Genomic DNA, 15,309 nt, shown 5'->3' with positions numbered 1-15,309 from the left:
GGCGCTATCAAGCGGCTCCGGTGCAGCGTCAGACTTGGCTAATGCGCAACGGAAACGCACAGCTGGGCACGCGGCGGCGCTAGTGCGTCTGCCGCGGCTATGACGTCACTCCTCTGGAATACGCAGACCGGCGAGGCGAGCGCGGCGGCGGCGGAGCGCGCGGCGGCGGCGGCTCCAGCGCGCTAGCTGTGCGTCGTGTGACGTCACACTCCTCGCGCATGCGCAGCACGGAGCACGGCTCATTATGCGAGCCACGCGAAACTGCTCAACCTCGGCCAGTGTAGATCACGCTATAAAAAATGAAGGCCAGCGAAATTATGTTTAATAAAGTTACATCTCACTGTCTAATACTTTACTTTAGTTGTGGACCAATCAGGAAATTTACCGAACGAAGTGCGACTGCTAAAAAATGGTCACTTTCAGAACCACTTAAATCTGCTTAAAAACGACTCTCCACATAAGCTCTAAATCTCTCCCCCGACGAGCAAATAAAAAGTGTACTTTTAAAGGTGCAACTTTCATTGAACTAATTGGCATGAATGCATTTTGCGCTATATATCTGCAGTTTTTGGTAGACGCGGGGAACACAGACAAGATTTAAGAACGTTTGCATTCTAAAACGCAATGATATCTCCTGCCAAATCATAAAGAGCAGGAGAAAATCACTGTGGCGACAGTTGCGAAAACAGTGTATCGCTCACGTCTCACCTTTATCATTTTGACGTAGCTTATCGGTGGTTGTGACTCGCTGAACACATACGGGACGTGCAGGGAGAGTTCAACTTGTTGGATCGGGCTGGCGTACTGCTTGACCAGCTGCATGAAGTAAGCAACGTGGTATATTTCCGTTATCTCTTTTAAAATGAGATGGCATGTGACTACCAAATTGTGAAAGCATCTGCGTCCGTCAGTAGCGGATCGATACCAAAACTCAACAGGAAATCCGGGATTGGTGTATGCATATGAACAAATTTAATTTTCCCACTTCATTTAGCGGAAAACCTGATTAGTTCAGTTCAGAAGGAGTTTGCACAAAAACAGCGTCGTGACCGACAGACATCTGAAAAGCTGCAAAGGATACTATCGCATTACATCTGCTTTGGCAGTGACCAAAGCGAAGAAGGCAATACGTTTCGTCGTTAGTAACTTCTCCCCTCGAAAAGGTAAATATAGGCAAACTTACGACGAAACCATGTTCCATCAGAATCGACTTTGTTTCTGGGTTGAAGGTTACAACTTCTGGCTTGGCTTTCCTGGAATGAATAATAAATGAACAAAACGTGACATATTTGTCCGGTCGTACAAATCACGAAGTTTGATAGAAACACGTGTGTTAAGAAGGGGACGGAGGATGTAAAATGAAAAGGCACCCACCCTAACATAGCAATGTCAGCCTGGTAGACGAATGGCAGCGTAACCAGAACCTTGTTGTCTTTAGGAGTTGACTCTTCGCTGGTCGTTGTCGCCTCGGCGCTGAGCGAAAAGGTTTCTTGCACGTGGCTCATATCCAGCTTGAGCATAAAGTTTTCCTGCCAGTGATAAAGGAGACAGAGCCAAACTTATTGTTGTTGATCTCCTCAATTAATTTAAAAAAAAACAATTTAATTTAAAAAAAAAGAAACGAAATAATGGGTTACGAATCTTAATCGTAAAAACACCATAAAAATAAGAAAATAACGATGCAGAAAAAATAATAGAAATTAACCAATGATTTTAGATTTCTGATAACTCAGGATTTGCACTGAAGAGCAGAACGGGTGCACCGTAGACAAAGAAAAGTTTCCAAACATTGATCGGTAGTTTAAACGTTTCGTCGTACATATACATGCGCAAGCGAGATGAAGGAAGTTAATTATGTCATAAACTACCTGAGATTTCCGTAAACAAATTCGCATATAACCTTCAACACCGATAACACAAATGTAGGGGAATTAGAACGTGTCCATACGTTCTTTGAGGCGTTCCTTTACCGTGTTTTTTTTTTCTTTCGACTTCCGAACACTTTTAGGCATGTCTGTTGGTAGGTTTACGGCATGATAGCATGCGACTGCAAGCTTCTTTCGGGTATTCGTGGTGCATTCGCCATCTCGTTCCACCAAATACTGCCTCCCCCCCCCAGACACACACACACTCCCACCGGCCTGATTTATCAACAATTCTTCTGCATCCTTCGAACGGTCGTTTCCTTCGGATGCAAGAAATTGTCGTTAGATACGCCGTAACCGGATAATTCACTGTCGGCATATGGACGTTCATCAATGCAAGGAAGAAGACAGGAAACAGGCAGGAGCCTCAAAAATAAGAGCACGCGACATTACAATTTCAGCGAGACGAACTAATACCGGATTAATTGATATCCGTTTTAAACACCATTTACGAGTTCACTTGCGCTGCGTGCATTTGCAGCCGGTCGTATGAGCAGTCCCAAGAGGCTTAAAAGAAGGTTTTTGCACACTCGGTTACAACCAAAGTGTTTGAACTAGCTTTTAATCTCTGAAAAAGGAACGCGAAGAAACAAGCGACCTACGCGACGGCCAGGACGCATCGGGTTGCCGGCGTCGCAGACGATGAGGATCTTCTCCAAGATGGCGTCCCGGTCCCTCTGGACGCTGCAGCGGTCCTTGTTCACGACGCCCACGGTGGCTGGAAGCGTGATGACGACGCGGGCCAGGTACGCCGGGTCCAGGGACTGCTTGTTCTCCACGACCACGGACACGGACAGGTCTCGCCGCTCGCCCACTACCAGGGGCGACGAGGAACTGGAAGTGACAACGTTCGACATGGGCCACAGTCACGAGTACGGCAGCGATGCCATTATACAGGGAGTTTCAAATAATAGAAAACTGTGTTTTTTGGTCCAAATAAATGAACTATATGCATCGCAGAAAGCTCAAACTCTGTGAGATTGTGACCAGCGGTTGGGATAGAACGTGACAGTTTTAGAACACGATGTTACCTGGATCAAAAGATAATTGAGAAAAGCCACATTTTTCTATGATTCGACATCCACCTAATATCGTAAAAACAAGATCTGACATTGCGGACGCTTGTGAGATTTATATGAGTGAAAAACTCTTGTCAGCAAGGAAAAATATAATATTTTCTTTCTTTCTGACAAGTTTGTTTCACTGAAATAGATGTTACAGGCGCCCACAATGTAATTTCTTGTTTCGACGATATTAGGCTTAGGTGGTCGTCGGCTCATTGAGAAATCTAGTTTTTCCCTCAGTTACCTTTTGAACCAGGTAACGTCAAGCTATCAATATTTCGCATTCTATCCCGACCGATAGTGTCCCATTCTCATAGAGTTTCAGCTTCCTGCGACGTATAGTTCATTTACCAGGGTCGAAAAACATGGTTATCTTTTCTCGGAAAGTCTCTGTATAGTATACATACGAGGCTTTATTTCCCTTCTTGGTTTGTACAAAAAAGGAAACAAAAAACAGTACAAAAAGCTGCTCATGCGGTTTCACGAGGTAATAACTCCCTGACACACTGTTGCAAAAATGCAACATTAGAAGAAAAAAAAATTGGCCAGTTTGGCACATTGGAAAAAAAAAGTATTCGCCTCCCCGACAGGAATGTGAACAATACTGCGTTGGTTCGACAAGCGTAGGATGCTCCAGGTTTTCTTGAAGTCTTGGCACAAGTTAGATGAATGCCTGAAACACGCTGTGCACTTAACCTAGAACACGACGATCGGTGGCTTTGGGATTAACTTACTTTTAGTCTGCTACACAATTAAAATATATATATATATATATATATATATATATATATATATGTGATAGGGACGAAAGCCCCTGTGCAAAAGCGTGGGCCAATCATCAAAGTAGCTTACTCGTAGTTGGTGAGCTCCACATTCAGCTTCAGATCGGACCTGCAGACGTCGTCGGATCGGCAGCCATGTTGGTACGGAATCTGCAAATCGAACGCGCTCATTCACGACTATAGGGTATACATCTGACCAAAATGTCTTTGGAGATCAATCTTCCAAACTCACCGTTTGCGTGACTGCCTGTGGAAGGTCTTTGTCTAGAACGGGGCACGTGGGGCACCAGCGCTGCTCGCTGGGCTCGCGCAGTCGATATTCCAAGCGAGTCACGAACGGCGTCACAGGATCGGCGAAAACCGCCTGCGAAGAAATACCAGCAGTATTCATGAAAAAGCTTTGACGTATGCAATGCAACACCTGTAGAGTCGCCGACAGCTTGAGGAACGTCGGGTGTGATTGATCATGGTCGCGTTTCTTTATTCGCGATTCGTTCTTCAGTGTTCCTATTGGCGAATGCCTCTATCTGATTGGCTGTTGAGCGATAATGAGTTGCAGCCATCAATGACTATACAACTTTCCATCGCTCATCACCCAGGCAAGGAGTGCCGAGTCACTGGACTGTGCGTACACATGCCAGGGGTCTAATTTTCCGCAGAAGAGAGCTACTGCGCATGCTCAGAACGCGTTCCACAATCCAGTAAACAAAGGTGGCAGCGCGCAAAATGCCGGCGATGGCAGTTTGATACTTTAGTCCCATGTTACGGATAAAAAAAAAAAAACGGGAAGCTGGATGGCCAAAACAACATGCTTTACGTTTAAGGCTCGTCAAATTATGAGGCGCTGGAGAAATGCAGCCTTCTGCGTTAAGTCCTTATTTCGAACTTTTTTTGTTCTCCTTCCGCCCATTGAGAAGCGTGCGGGAAGGGCCTCAGAACGCACTTGGTACCGCTGCGCCGCAGCGTTCTTCCGCAACATAATTTCTTTTTTTTTTTTTAACAAAGTTTTTAACATAAAGTTCAACATTTTAAATATGTGGCCGATGATTTGCTAATCGCACATCCAGATGATCGTCAGACAGGTGTTTAAAATAGTGAATAATGTACGCAGGCAACGTAGAAGCAGACAGCTTAATATATAGACGATTTAGATGATAGTTTCAGTTAAACATCGGGAAAGGTGGAGCGAATTACATTGCGCGGTGCATTCTGAGATGACGAAAAAAAAAAACACGCCGAAGACACTTAAAACTGCTTACGTGTACGAATGTGAAAGCATTTATACACCCAGCGCATTTCTACAAGCAGCGCGCCACGTCTTTGCACACGGCGCTCCGGCAGTGACATCACGCTCCCCTACTGCGCAGGCGCGGCGTCTTCGCCGGTTTCACGGCTTCCGTTACGGAGCATCTGCGTTGCTGCGCTTTGTGTTTTATTTCTGAGGCGCATCCGCTTTGACCTTGACCGGCGCGTGCTTGGTAACGTATACTTATGGCCATCTTTCGGGCACAACGCCGACGCTGCCTTTTCGCGTAATAGGACACATAAGGCTTTCGCCTTAACAACGCGTCGAATTATGTGAAGTGACATGATGAGAAGATTTTATGAGGTGATGCGATGTGAGATGACGCAATGTGAGGTCGTGCGAGGCAAGGCAAGGGACGTGCTGTGAGGTGATATGTTATGACGTGAGGCGATGGGTGTGTGATGTGATGGGAGGTCAGGTGATGTGATGTGAGGTATTGTAGGGTGCTGTGATCGGATGTAATGTCAGGTGATGCGATGTGATCTAATCTGTTGCAAGACGATGTAATATTATAAGGTGTGTTGTGAGCAGGCGTGAGGTGATGTGAGGTGCCGTGATCTGATGTGAGCAAGGCGATGTAATGGGAAGTGATCTGAAATGATGTGGTGTGTTGGTGAGCAGATGTACGGAGATATAATGTGAGGTAAGGTGATGTGAGGTGCTGCGATATGATGTAATGTGAGGTTATGAGATTTGATGTGTTGTGAGTTGGTTTGAGGGATCTGTGGTGATGTGAGGTAACGTAAGGTGATGTGATTCGATGTCAAGTGAGGCGATGTGATGTAAGGTGATATGAGCATCCAATGAAAGGGCACGTCGTTCGTACCTGCAGGTAAACCATCCTGGTTTCGCAGGTGGAGTGGTTCACCCTCGCGGTGAGCAACGAGCTGTACTTGTTCACCTGGGTCACGTTGTTGTACATGAAACCGCGGACGGGGCGGTTGTCTGCCACGCGCTTCACGTCGATACTCAACTCGGTTTCCACTTCTGAAGATGAGAAATAAAATCCAAGGCGTTGTGTCAAATAAACAGCGCGGGCGTCGTACTGAATTCAAAGCCTGTCGCAAAAGAAAGGCTAGAAATGGCATGAGTAAACAAAAAACAAAACAAAAGAGACACAGGTGCACGCTACGCGACACTGTTAGCACGAACAAGTGATTGTTTTTTCTTTCTTTCTGTTTTTCCTTAGAATTGAAGAGATGTAATCAAAACTACTAGTGTGATGGAAAATGTTCATTTGGTGAACTAACCTATGCAATTAAATCAGATGCCCGCCGACACCCCTGCAAAATCCAATAAAAAAGTTCATGTTGTGTTTGTGCTAACAGTGTCGCGCAGTGTAGAACATATGAAGATGTGCTACACATTTTAAAGAGAGATCACGATAAGTTAAGTGGATACTCCAAAGTGTCCATGTTTCTGGAATGTACGAAAAGCGCTTTGAATTAGAGGGTCCATAACAATTGAGTTCCAGTTGGACAGTAGGATAACCAAAAACTCGAACATATCAAGAGAAAAATGCAATCAAGAAGATGTTTATAATAAAAAAATGCCCAAGTAAAACAAGAACAGACATTAACAAAACAACAACCCCATACGAACGTAATTAGATAAGTACATATACAGGCAAAGCAAGAGACGAAAAAATAAATTAAACGCGCACCAGCGCGCACATAAGTGTGTTTTACCGTAAGTGATGACTGTACCAATCAGAGCTCACACACCTGCAAACTACTTTGAGCCGTCACGTACCCACGGTAGGACTGACGAACTTCCCGTAATAGCGGACGCAAGAGATGAGCTTGAAGCAGGAGAAAGTATCTCCGCCCGAAACCTCGCAGCTCCCGATGTCCGCCGTGATCATGGACACATCCGCTTTGATGGAACCCCTGAGCTCCGCAATCGGACGCGACCTGCGCAGGAACAGCACGTCGCGATGTGACAGAAGGTTAAACGAACTCGGAGAACGCGGTTGTGTTATCGGGCCCCGTACGCAAAGCCTTTCCATCTAAACCCGCGCTCGTTCCCAAGCAGTGCAATCGTGTGTGCGTGGCCTAGTCGGCCGCGTCACGTATCACGTGACGTCCCACGTGAGCGTTGTGGGTTGTTTGGAATTCCTGGTCGAGGTCATGTGGAGTGACGTCACACGCGTGACGTCACACTTGCCGTAACACGTGGTTGTGACGTCATGACTCTATCGACCCGCTAAATATGGTGAGAAAATCGTCCGCTAAATTTAGCAGGTCGATAGGCTCTTGACGACACAGCCACGTGTGACGTCACACGTGACGCCACACGTGCCTTTGACGTCGTGACCTATCGACCAATCAAGACTTTCCGGTCCCATCGACGCCGACCTGGTATGGCTATCACTATAATAATGCCGTAATGGCATAGTTCGCCAATCACATGTGGCATGCCCCAAAACTTCAGGTTGACATTGAGCAATGTTGTGTAAGGTTGTGCTCCAGTTATGACTGGAGGCTGGACAACGCCTCTCGATAAGTTGTTCAATATTAAAAAATGACTGGTGCACTCTGGTTCTATTGTTCACCTATTTCCGCTTATCGCCCACCAGTTAGGATTATTGAACTAGCTGCCTGTCATCAAGCATCTCAAGGTTCTGTGCCGCGTCATAATTACTTGGGCAGAAGCCTACTGTGTTAAGGTGCAAGGATTCACTTCTCAAAGCTTTTGTAAATCACGAGACGCCCACACAGAGACACTGACCGCGATGCGCTTAGATAGTTAAAAATAATGTATTCTACGACAGCCATTTTGAAGCCGGTAAGCCATGGCCCATGGCATGCAAGAGAAGCGTCTCTAAATCAGACTAGTCACACTCGTCAGCTGTATTTGTTTGCATAAAGCGCGAAACACATGTACGACGAAACCGTCCGATCCGACGTCCGACCACGCAGTACGACGGTCGGAGGCGAGGGTGTTCAACGCTCTCCGATGCTACGAACACCCTCTCCCCCCAAGGTCATTCCGGCAGTCCGCACGTCGGATCGGACGGTTTCGTCGTACATGTGTTTCGCGCTTAAGTACGGAGGCTCAATGAGAAGTAGTGAGATTGCCTCTCTTTCTTTTTGCATAGAGGTAGACGGGCAATGTTTACATCGGCAGTTGAACCACCGTAGACTTCAGCGTTCTGTCACAGCGAGTGAGGTACCCTTTACGTGTCGCCATAAGGGAGGAAGAATACTCGCCTGTGGGAATGCGGCCGAGGGTGAGCTTGAATTTTGCGTTAAGCTTTTGAAGAGAAGTAACTGCACTATAACTTTTTTTTTTTTTCATATAACCCGGATATATCGCCTTGTGACGTTTGGGCATTTCCATCACTGAGAAAACAAACATCGCACAGAAAGAAATTATTTCCAGAAAATTGCCTTGGGACGTTAAAGAGTCGCGTCTGCAACTTTAAACGATATGTCATAAAACAGTATTTGACATTTAATTTGATCCTTTTTTGTATATTCTAAAAAATGTATTGATCATAAAAGAGGCTAAACTTTGGAAGAAAAAGCCTTTTAAAACCTGTAATTATCAGATATTGAATAAAAGATCAGTCTAATTGTTTTCAACCATCCCTCGTAAAATAGTTATTGTACTGGTTTTAGGCAAGTTGGGCTTGTTTTTCAATTTATTTGTTTTTATGAAACATGACCAACAGCTTTCGTCGCAATTCAGTCAGGCGTGCTTTCCCAATGAGCCGCGAAACTGAAAGTCCGTCGTACTGATAGAATAAAAGTACTAACCGGAAAAGAACGGCGCTGTCTGAAGCATATGCACCCACCAGGACGTCTGCAACCGAAGGAAACAGATGTATATATCACACAACGAGGCGGCAGAAACACCGTAGAAACATATCTATAGTTACATTTTCATCAGTTGAGGAGCGTGATTAACAGCTTGCATTTAAACGATATTTCAATAACTGTTTCGTTTATGTTAGTGAAGGCTGGCATGAACGAAACAATATGAGCGAAAACGTAACTGAGACGGTTTAAACGGAAGTGAGCGTGGATGAGCATGGAATTTGACAGCGGATATGAGCACTGCTCTGGTCGTGCATTCGGACTGACAAACCTTTTGTTGAGACTCATGTATTTGGTTTCAATAGATAATGTTATTTCCAAGATCAAACTCCCGTGCCAATCTACTAAAACAAAAAGAAGAAAAAAACTTGGGTTGGCTAACTGTACCTTGGTAGCGATTCGAGTCCACATCAAAGCCCTTGGAAATGCTGATGCCGAAGCCCTTCAGCGGGACCCCGATCCGCGAGGAGACGGAACTGGCTGCGATTCGCTGCGAACGCGACAAGAGAGCGTTTTTGGGTTAGAAATGTTCATCGGAAATAACCCTCGAGCGATCGTACCTGGGCGTACTCCGATTTCCCATCCAGGATCACGTTGCCGTGATATATGTACACGGCGCCAACGTCATTCTCGTACGGGGCACCCACAGCGACGTCTGCAAGAGACGGTGGTCACATCAATTGCCGGTACCCGCGGGGCGTGAAATCTAACTTAGTTCCTTTAGTGTGCTATATGGCGAGCAAGTTAGCCTTCCAATGTGCGTCTTTAGTGCATTGTAACGCAAGGAGGTGCGCGCCAATAAAGGGGAGCATAGAGAAAACGCAGGAAACACACAATGGCGAGGCAGCCGAGCGCACACCGTTATTGGTTGAGGTCGGGGGCGGCGGGGGGGGGGGGGGGGGGGGGCAAAACCAGGTGGGCGCATTTGGAGGGTAAACAAACGCGCCAGGCGTGCAAGGAGCAGACGAGCACCCACGCAGTATAATTCTCACTTGACGCCACTCTTATTCGACCCTCCTCCATCTCAACCTAAAGAAACCGGATGACGCAGTTTCTTTTAAAGCTTGCACTCTGGAAGCCTGTACGTGGTTCGAGCAGGAGTCTCTCACGATGAAACAAACGAGAGGCAAGCAGAGATGGATAAAATACAAGGATAAGCATACAGGTGTGCTCAGGTGCCCAGGAGCTAAGACTGAATTGTTGAAGTTCGCACGGAGTTACCTGCATACTGGCTATAAACGCATTGTTTGGCTTAAATGCAGACTGCGCGCACCAGAGCCCTGACTGTTTTTGCGTCAGAGCTATGGAGGTTATCGGGAGAAAAACTTGTTTGGATTTTGTGACATAGAAAATGTGGAAGCGAATACGTAAATTTTAACATCGGACTAAGTTTCTAATATGCGATTATGCAACACTTGAGTACGAAATATTATAAAGTTATCTATACTTGCAGCGATACAAACACTTTTGATTAAAAAATATTTAGCAGAGCTCTTCGTTTTGCTTACACAGTCTTTCAGCTCAGTTTGCTGTACCTCACAGGACTTCAGTGAAATATATTATACAAAAGCAGGAATAAGAAATAACCTACAGAAAGTTAACATGCAGAGTGAGCGGCTTATATATTCATGAACAGTATCATAAACCGTTTCCTGATCTGTCTTACGCCATTCACGGAATTTATCAGAGTTCTTTTCAGATATGACGGTGGTTCTAACGAGGAATTTCCAGAACATGGCAGTTAAATTTATGTATAAAAAATAATAAAAAAATTTGCAGACGACCCGCAAACAGGTCTTGAGGCTTCCAGAGGATTAAAATACTATCTATTCACTCACCTGCATTTTGAGCACGATCCTAACTGAAACTGTAACTTTCAAACGAGAGTCTTCGCGGCAGTTTGCATGTTTTTTTAGATGCCTAGGTGTGCAGAAGTAGTAAAAAAATCGTTTGGTATTGGTAATCCTTTTCTTTCATGCTCAAATGTCCATCAAGCAACACTGGCGGTCGCCATATCGGACATCGATATTTCTGCGCGAAGCATGTTACTGCATCCGAGCTCACGCCGAGTGATGGCGCAGCACTCGTGTCAAATACAGGGTGTCACAAAAGAAAATTTACACGGTATTTTTTACCGCAAAAATAAACTAAGCATCGCCGAACGCTCATTCTCTGCCCAAAGGTAAAGCTAGAGGTCACAACCAGATGCCAAAGTTTCAGCCCGATCCGATAACTTAATCAAACGTTATAAGTGATTTTCTGAAAATTTCAATGGGAAAATGGCGGCCGACGGAGTTTTCAAACACATGGGGCTCTATGGCACCAGAAACCGAAAACGGGCAAAATTGGGCTCCATTTTCCCATTGAAATTTTCAGAAAATAACTTATATCTTTTGATTGAGTTATCGGATCGGGCTGAAACTTTGGCATCTAATTGTGACCTCATAGCTCTACCTTTGGGCGGAGAATGAGCGTTCGGCGATGCCTAGTTTATTTTTGCGGTAAAAAAGACCGTGTAAATTTTCATTTGTGACACCCTGTAGATTTGCACCCGAGTACGCGCCAAACGCTGGCACAGCGCTCGCGTCCAATCCAATGCATGCGCAAAGCGCGTTCCCAAATTATGGCGGCCTCGGGGCAGCTGCTCGAGGGCGCGCGCTTTTGAAAAGGGCCTTTTGCCACCATGTCGGCTCTGTCACGGGAAAAGAGCAGCTGTAGTCACTAACCCTGATAGCCATCCAAGTTGAGATCACCGACGCCAGCGATGCTTGTCCCGAACCTTGCTCCCTTGGCACGTGATCCTTCTAGCGCACCTCTGGCGTACAGGCCCTAAAGCAGGAAAAATCAGACGATTACAACAATAACGTTTATCGCCTCGGAATAACTTCCAACTGCCACACGTGCCGCGAGGGTTTTTCATCAGCCTTAGTTGAAAATGTTGCACTCTGCAGACAACCAAAGTAGTTCGGGAATGATCGAGAGAACTTCGCAACGTAGAAAGTTGGTCTATATATATCTCAATGAATGGTGATCCAACCATTGCAGACATTCGCTTCAAGCGCCCATGCTGAAGATTCGTTGATATTCCGTCGTCAGTCGGTGCGCAAACATCGCGTCATGAACACCGACGCATTTCTGGGCTAATCTCGTCCGAATGCCAGGATTTCCGCGTCAAAACCTAGCAAAAGATTCACAAGGTATGCAGTGACTGATTATATCATCCATGGTTTGGAAGATTTAATGTGAGGCCGACACTACATTACCTCGCTTACGTCGTGCACACACCCAGGTTGCGTCATTCGATATGGCGAATAGCCTCCACCAAATTGACACTGATGAAATTTGAGCGCAATAAATAAAGGCACCACATAAAAAAATCCCAATCGTGAAGTTTTATTGCACTCGATTCGTTGGCTCGTCTATATAATCATTTTTTGCAACTGAATAGCGCTCGGTATAACACTATGCCAAGCAGTCAACAGCCAGCCATAGGCACAAAAAGTGAGCTCGTAGCTTTTTCTAGCAGACGCTTTTGTTCAATAGATGCTACTGACGTGACGCAAATATGTCGTACAGCTAGCTATCCGAGGACAAGCAGTTCAATCATGGCCTTGATGGAGAGAAGTGAGTACATCTGACAAAGACGCTTCGCTCATGTAATCATCGCATAGCTCTACTCCGTTTCGTTTCAAGTCCGGCCGGAGTCCGATAAAAGCAATCACGCAGGGTAAACGCGCTGCGATCTAGCGCTTTTTTTTTTTTGGTCCTTGATTGGTCTAGTCGCTGATAGCAAACTTTAAAAAAAGTTTGTGCGTCTACTTGACGCACAGCACTCGGACAGCCAATGACCGCAACTTACGGAGGCAGCTCAGCGAATGACGATGCCGAAACATATGCTCAGACCAAAAAAACGCAGTCTGAGTTGTGACATTAAGCAATGCAAGCGTGACGTTTTGCATTGCTTAATGTCACAACTCAGACTGCATTTTTTGGTCTAAACATATGTTTCGGCAGTGTCATTCACTGAGCTGCATCCGTAAGTTGCGGTGATTGGGTGTCCGAGTGCTATGCGTGAAAGTAGACGCACAAACGTTTTTTAGAGGGAAAAAAGTGCTTAGTTACGGCGCTCGTCTTCCCCCCACTAAGCACTTTTTGGCCATGTTTGAATGGCTCGATCCATATGATCTCAGCGATATATAATACTACGGTCAGACCGAAAACGAAACGGATCGTATTAAGTATACCCCTTAAACAACGTTAACATTTGTGCGATGTATAAAAGTTTTAGTTCAACCGAATATAGTTTTACTTACAGAACCGCTGCTCCGATAAACGTAGACTCGGCCTTCGTCCATGCCGTCCGGGTGTGTGTACATGGGCGCGCCCACGAGCAGATCGTCCATTCCGCCGTCGCCGTCTTTGTCCAAGTCTACCGCGAGCAGGGACGCTCCGAAATACTCGCACATCTGCGCAGAAGCGAAACGGCTATTGCCGCCACTGACCGCTTGGAGGAATTCCACGCGGCATGTGACCCATTCTAATTACACTTCTTACTTCGTGGTTGGTTCTTTCACATTCTTATCGTCGATGCTGCAATCTCCTTGGCTGCGGAGCAAGGTAACACGATGCTTGGGAGACTCGCCACTAAGCCGTGTTTCTTTACCTGTCGTTGACTACAGGGTGTTTCCAATAGCGGCCAGGCTCTTTAAATCGACCGCAAGAATCGGTTTCTTAACCTATCGCGCTACGATTTTGTGCAGCGTCACCCACAGGTGGTGCATTTTTTCTATAAAATTTGCGAAGAGCAAACCTACCCGAGGAGAAAGTAAAAAAAAAAAAAAATAAGGCTTAACTCCTACGGAAACGCAGCGAAACCACCGGTCTTCAAGAATAGGGCGCGCTATTGTCTGAAGGACCCAGTAATATAACCGTTTATTTTTTCTTTTGAGTAGTTTTGATTTTTGTGCGTAATTCGAAAAACGTTTACGCTAATTATTTATGGTTTCCTTAAATAATCGGTTGAAACGTTTCGCGTGCGTTTTCCTGGGGGACTTTCCGGGTCAGGGTATACGAGTATAGTTACGACCTATGGTCGAAATATAGTATAACTTGAAGCTCTGAGTAACAAAAAGGAACAGGACTGTATGACGACGTTTGTATACTGTCGTGAAAGGAGATATCGACCGTTCGCTTTCTTACCTGACCTCCGTACAACCGGGCTTTGATAGGAGTGGCCCTCCCTCCCCAGGGAGCGTCAAAGTCAAACAGGAACACCTGGACGTATCGAAGTGAAACGCAGTATTAGCAGTATTGAAACATAGATTTTTCATCTTGTATTCCCAACCAACGCACATTTGATATTTTCGCTGGCAGCAAAATTCCATCACTCACTGTACTAAAACACAGGATTGTGCAGCTATACTTTCTATTGTAATTAGTTTCATTTGGCATGATTTCAGGGTTTTATTTTGTTCTTTTTCTTTTCTTTCTATCCATCTGTGATGTCAAGAACTTTCTTCGCTCCACCCGTTTCAATTCAGAATTTTTGTAATTTGCCTTCGTTCTTGGTTTCATCCATGCACGCTCCGATGCTTTGAGTTCTCCAGCTTTTTCTTGTCAGCCTTTGTGAGAGCCCCAAAATACAGTGCTGCCTCTCGAGCCTTATCAGACCCCACATTCGGAAAGACTGGTCTTCAAAGCATCAGAGCGAAATTTAAAATGTTATTCTGCGAAGCAGATCGGAGCGATTCTGACTCATATTTAAACCCCGCTTTCTAAGAAAACTAAAGCGTTTACTTTGCTGCAAAGCACTTCTAAGATTGAATGCAGCTCCGCTTGCGAGGACCAAATATACCGGCACATCCTTGGATCCTTGATTGAACTTACACCCCAATTAAATTCAAATGCGGCTTTAAACTGTGCAGTGTACGTGGCGGTCGACTGGAGAAGTAAATAACAACGTCCGCGAACGATGGAAATGATTAGAATATACCGATCTCACTAAGCGTTTGGCGCATGCGTGAAACAGCCATAACTTTAGTTCACAGGAGGCAGGCGGCAGTGCCCGAAACGGCTCGTGCTGTATCGGGCTCTGCACGCGCAGAACTCCAGCAAAATTGTGGCAAGTGCAAAAAGACCCTCGATGCATTGCGGCAGCGGTGGCGTAACCAAACTGACTGGTGAGATCGGTCTATTCGAAACCTGGAAACAACCGTCAATTCTTACCTCCCCCTTGTAGTCGTTGCTCCTCGGTGCTCCCATGGCTAAGGTAACGTCAGTGTCCCTGAACATTTTTCCTGTTGCCACGGAATAACCTGTGCATAGCAGAACAATGTTATCTGACCCGCAATAACTAAAATATTATAAACTTCGGTGTGCTTTATTTTCTCGGTCATTATGGTTAGGAGGCGT

At 45.6% G+C, this 15,309-nt stretch overlaps 1 protein-coding gene across 1 annotated transcript in view; it reads right to left on the bottom strand.

Annotated features, from left to right (window-relative positions):
* The window catches only part of LOC8028236 (integrin alpha-5), a 66,309-nt gene that overhangs the window by 11,117 nt on the left and 39,883 nt on the right, over nt 1-15,309 (bottom strand). Inside the window, exons 8-22 of the mRNA XM_040210430.3 lie at nt 15,124-15,212; nt 14,098-14,172; nt 13,212-13,364; nt 11,625-11,727; nt 9,459-9,553; nt 9,286-9,388; nt 8,839-8,884; nt 6,830-6,990; nt 5,904-6,064; nt 4,004-4,135; nt 3,842-3,921; nt 2,528-2,759; nt 1,375-1,529; nt 1,184-1,253; nt 709-816 (exon numbers count right to left, since the gene is read on the bottom strand). Of these exons, the coding sequence (XP_040066364.1) occupies nt 709-816; nt 1,184-1,253; nt 1,375-1,529; nt 2,528-2,759; nt 3,842-3,921; nt 4,004-4,135; nt 5,904-6,064; nt 6,830-6,990; nt 8,839-8,884; nt 9,286-9,388; nt 9,459-9,553; nt 11,625-11,727; nt 13,212-13,364; nt 14,098-14,172; nt 15,124-15,212 (1,763 nt within the window). The remainder of the gene's footprint in view (nt 1-708; nt 817-1,183; nt 1,254-1,374; nt 1,530-2,527; nt 2,760-3,841; nt 3,922-4,003; nt 4,136-5,903; nt 6,065-6,829; nt 6,991-8,838; nt 8,885-9,285; nt 9,389-9,458; nt 9,554-11,624; nt 11,728-13,211; nt 13,365-14,097; nt 14,173-15,123; nt 15,213-15,309) is intronic.

The sequence above is a fragment of the Ixodes scapularis genome, unplaced genomic scaffold (assembly GCF_016920785.2).
Source record: "Ixodes scapularis isolate PalLabHiFi unplaced genomic scaffold, ASM1692078v2 PGA_scaffold5__190_contigs__length_132052651, whole genome shotgun sequence".
NCBI classification, from domain to species: domain Eukaryota; kingdom Metazoa; phylum Arthropoda; class Arachnida; order Ixodida; family Ixodidae; genus Ixodes; species Ixodes scapularis.
This window is presented reverse-complemented; position numbering and strand designations above follow the sequence as displayed.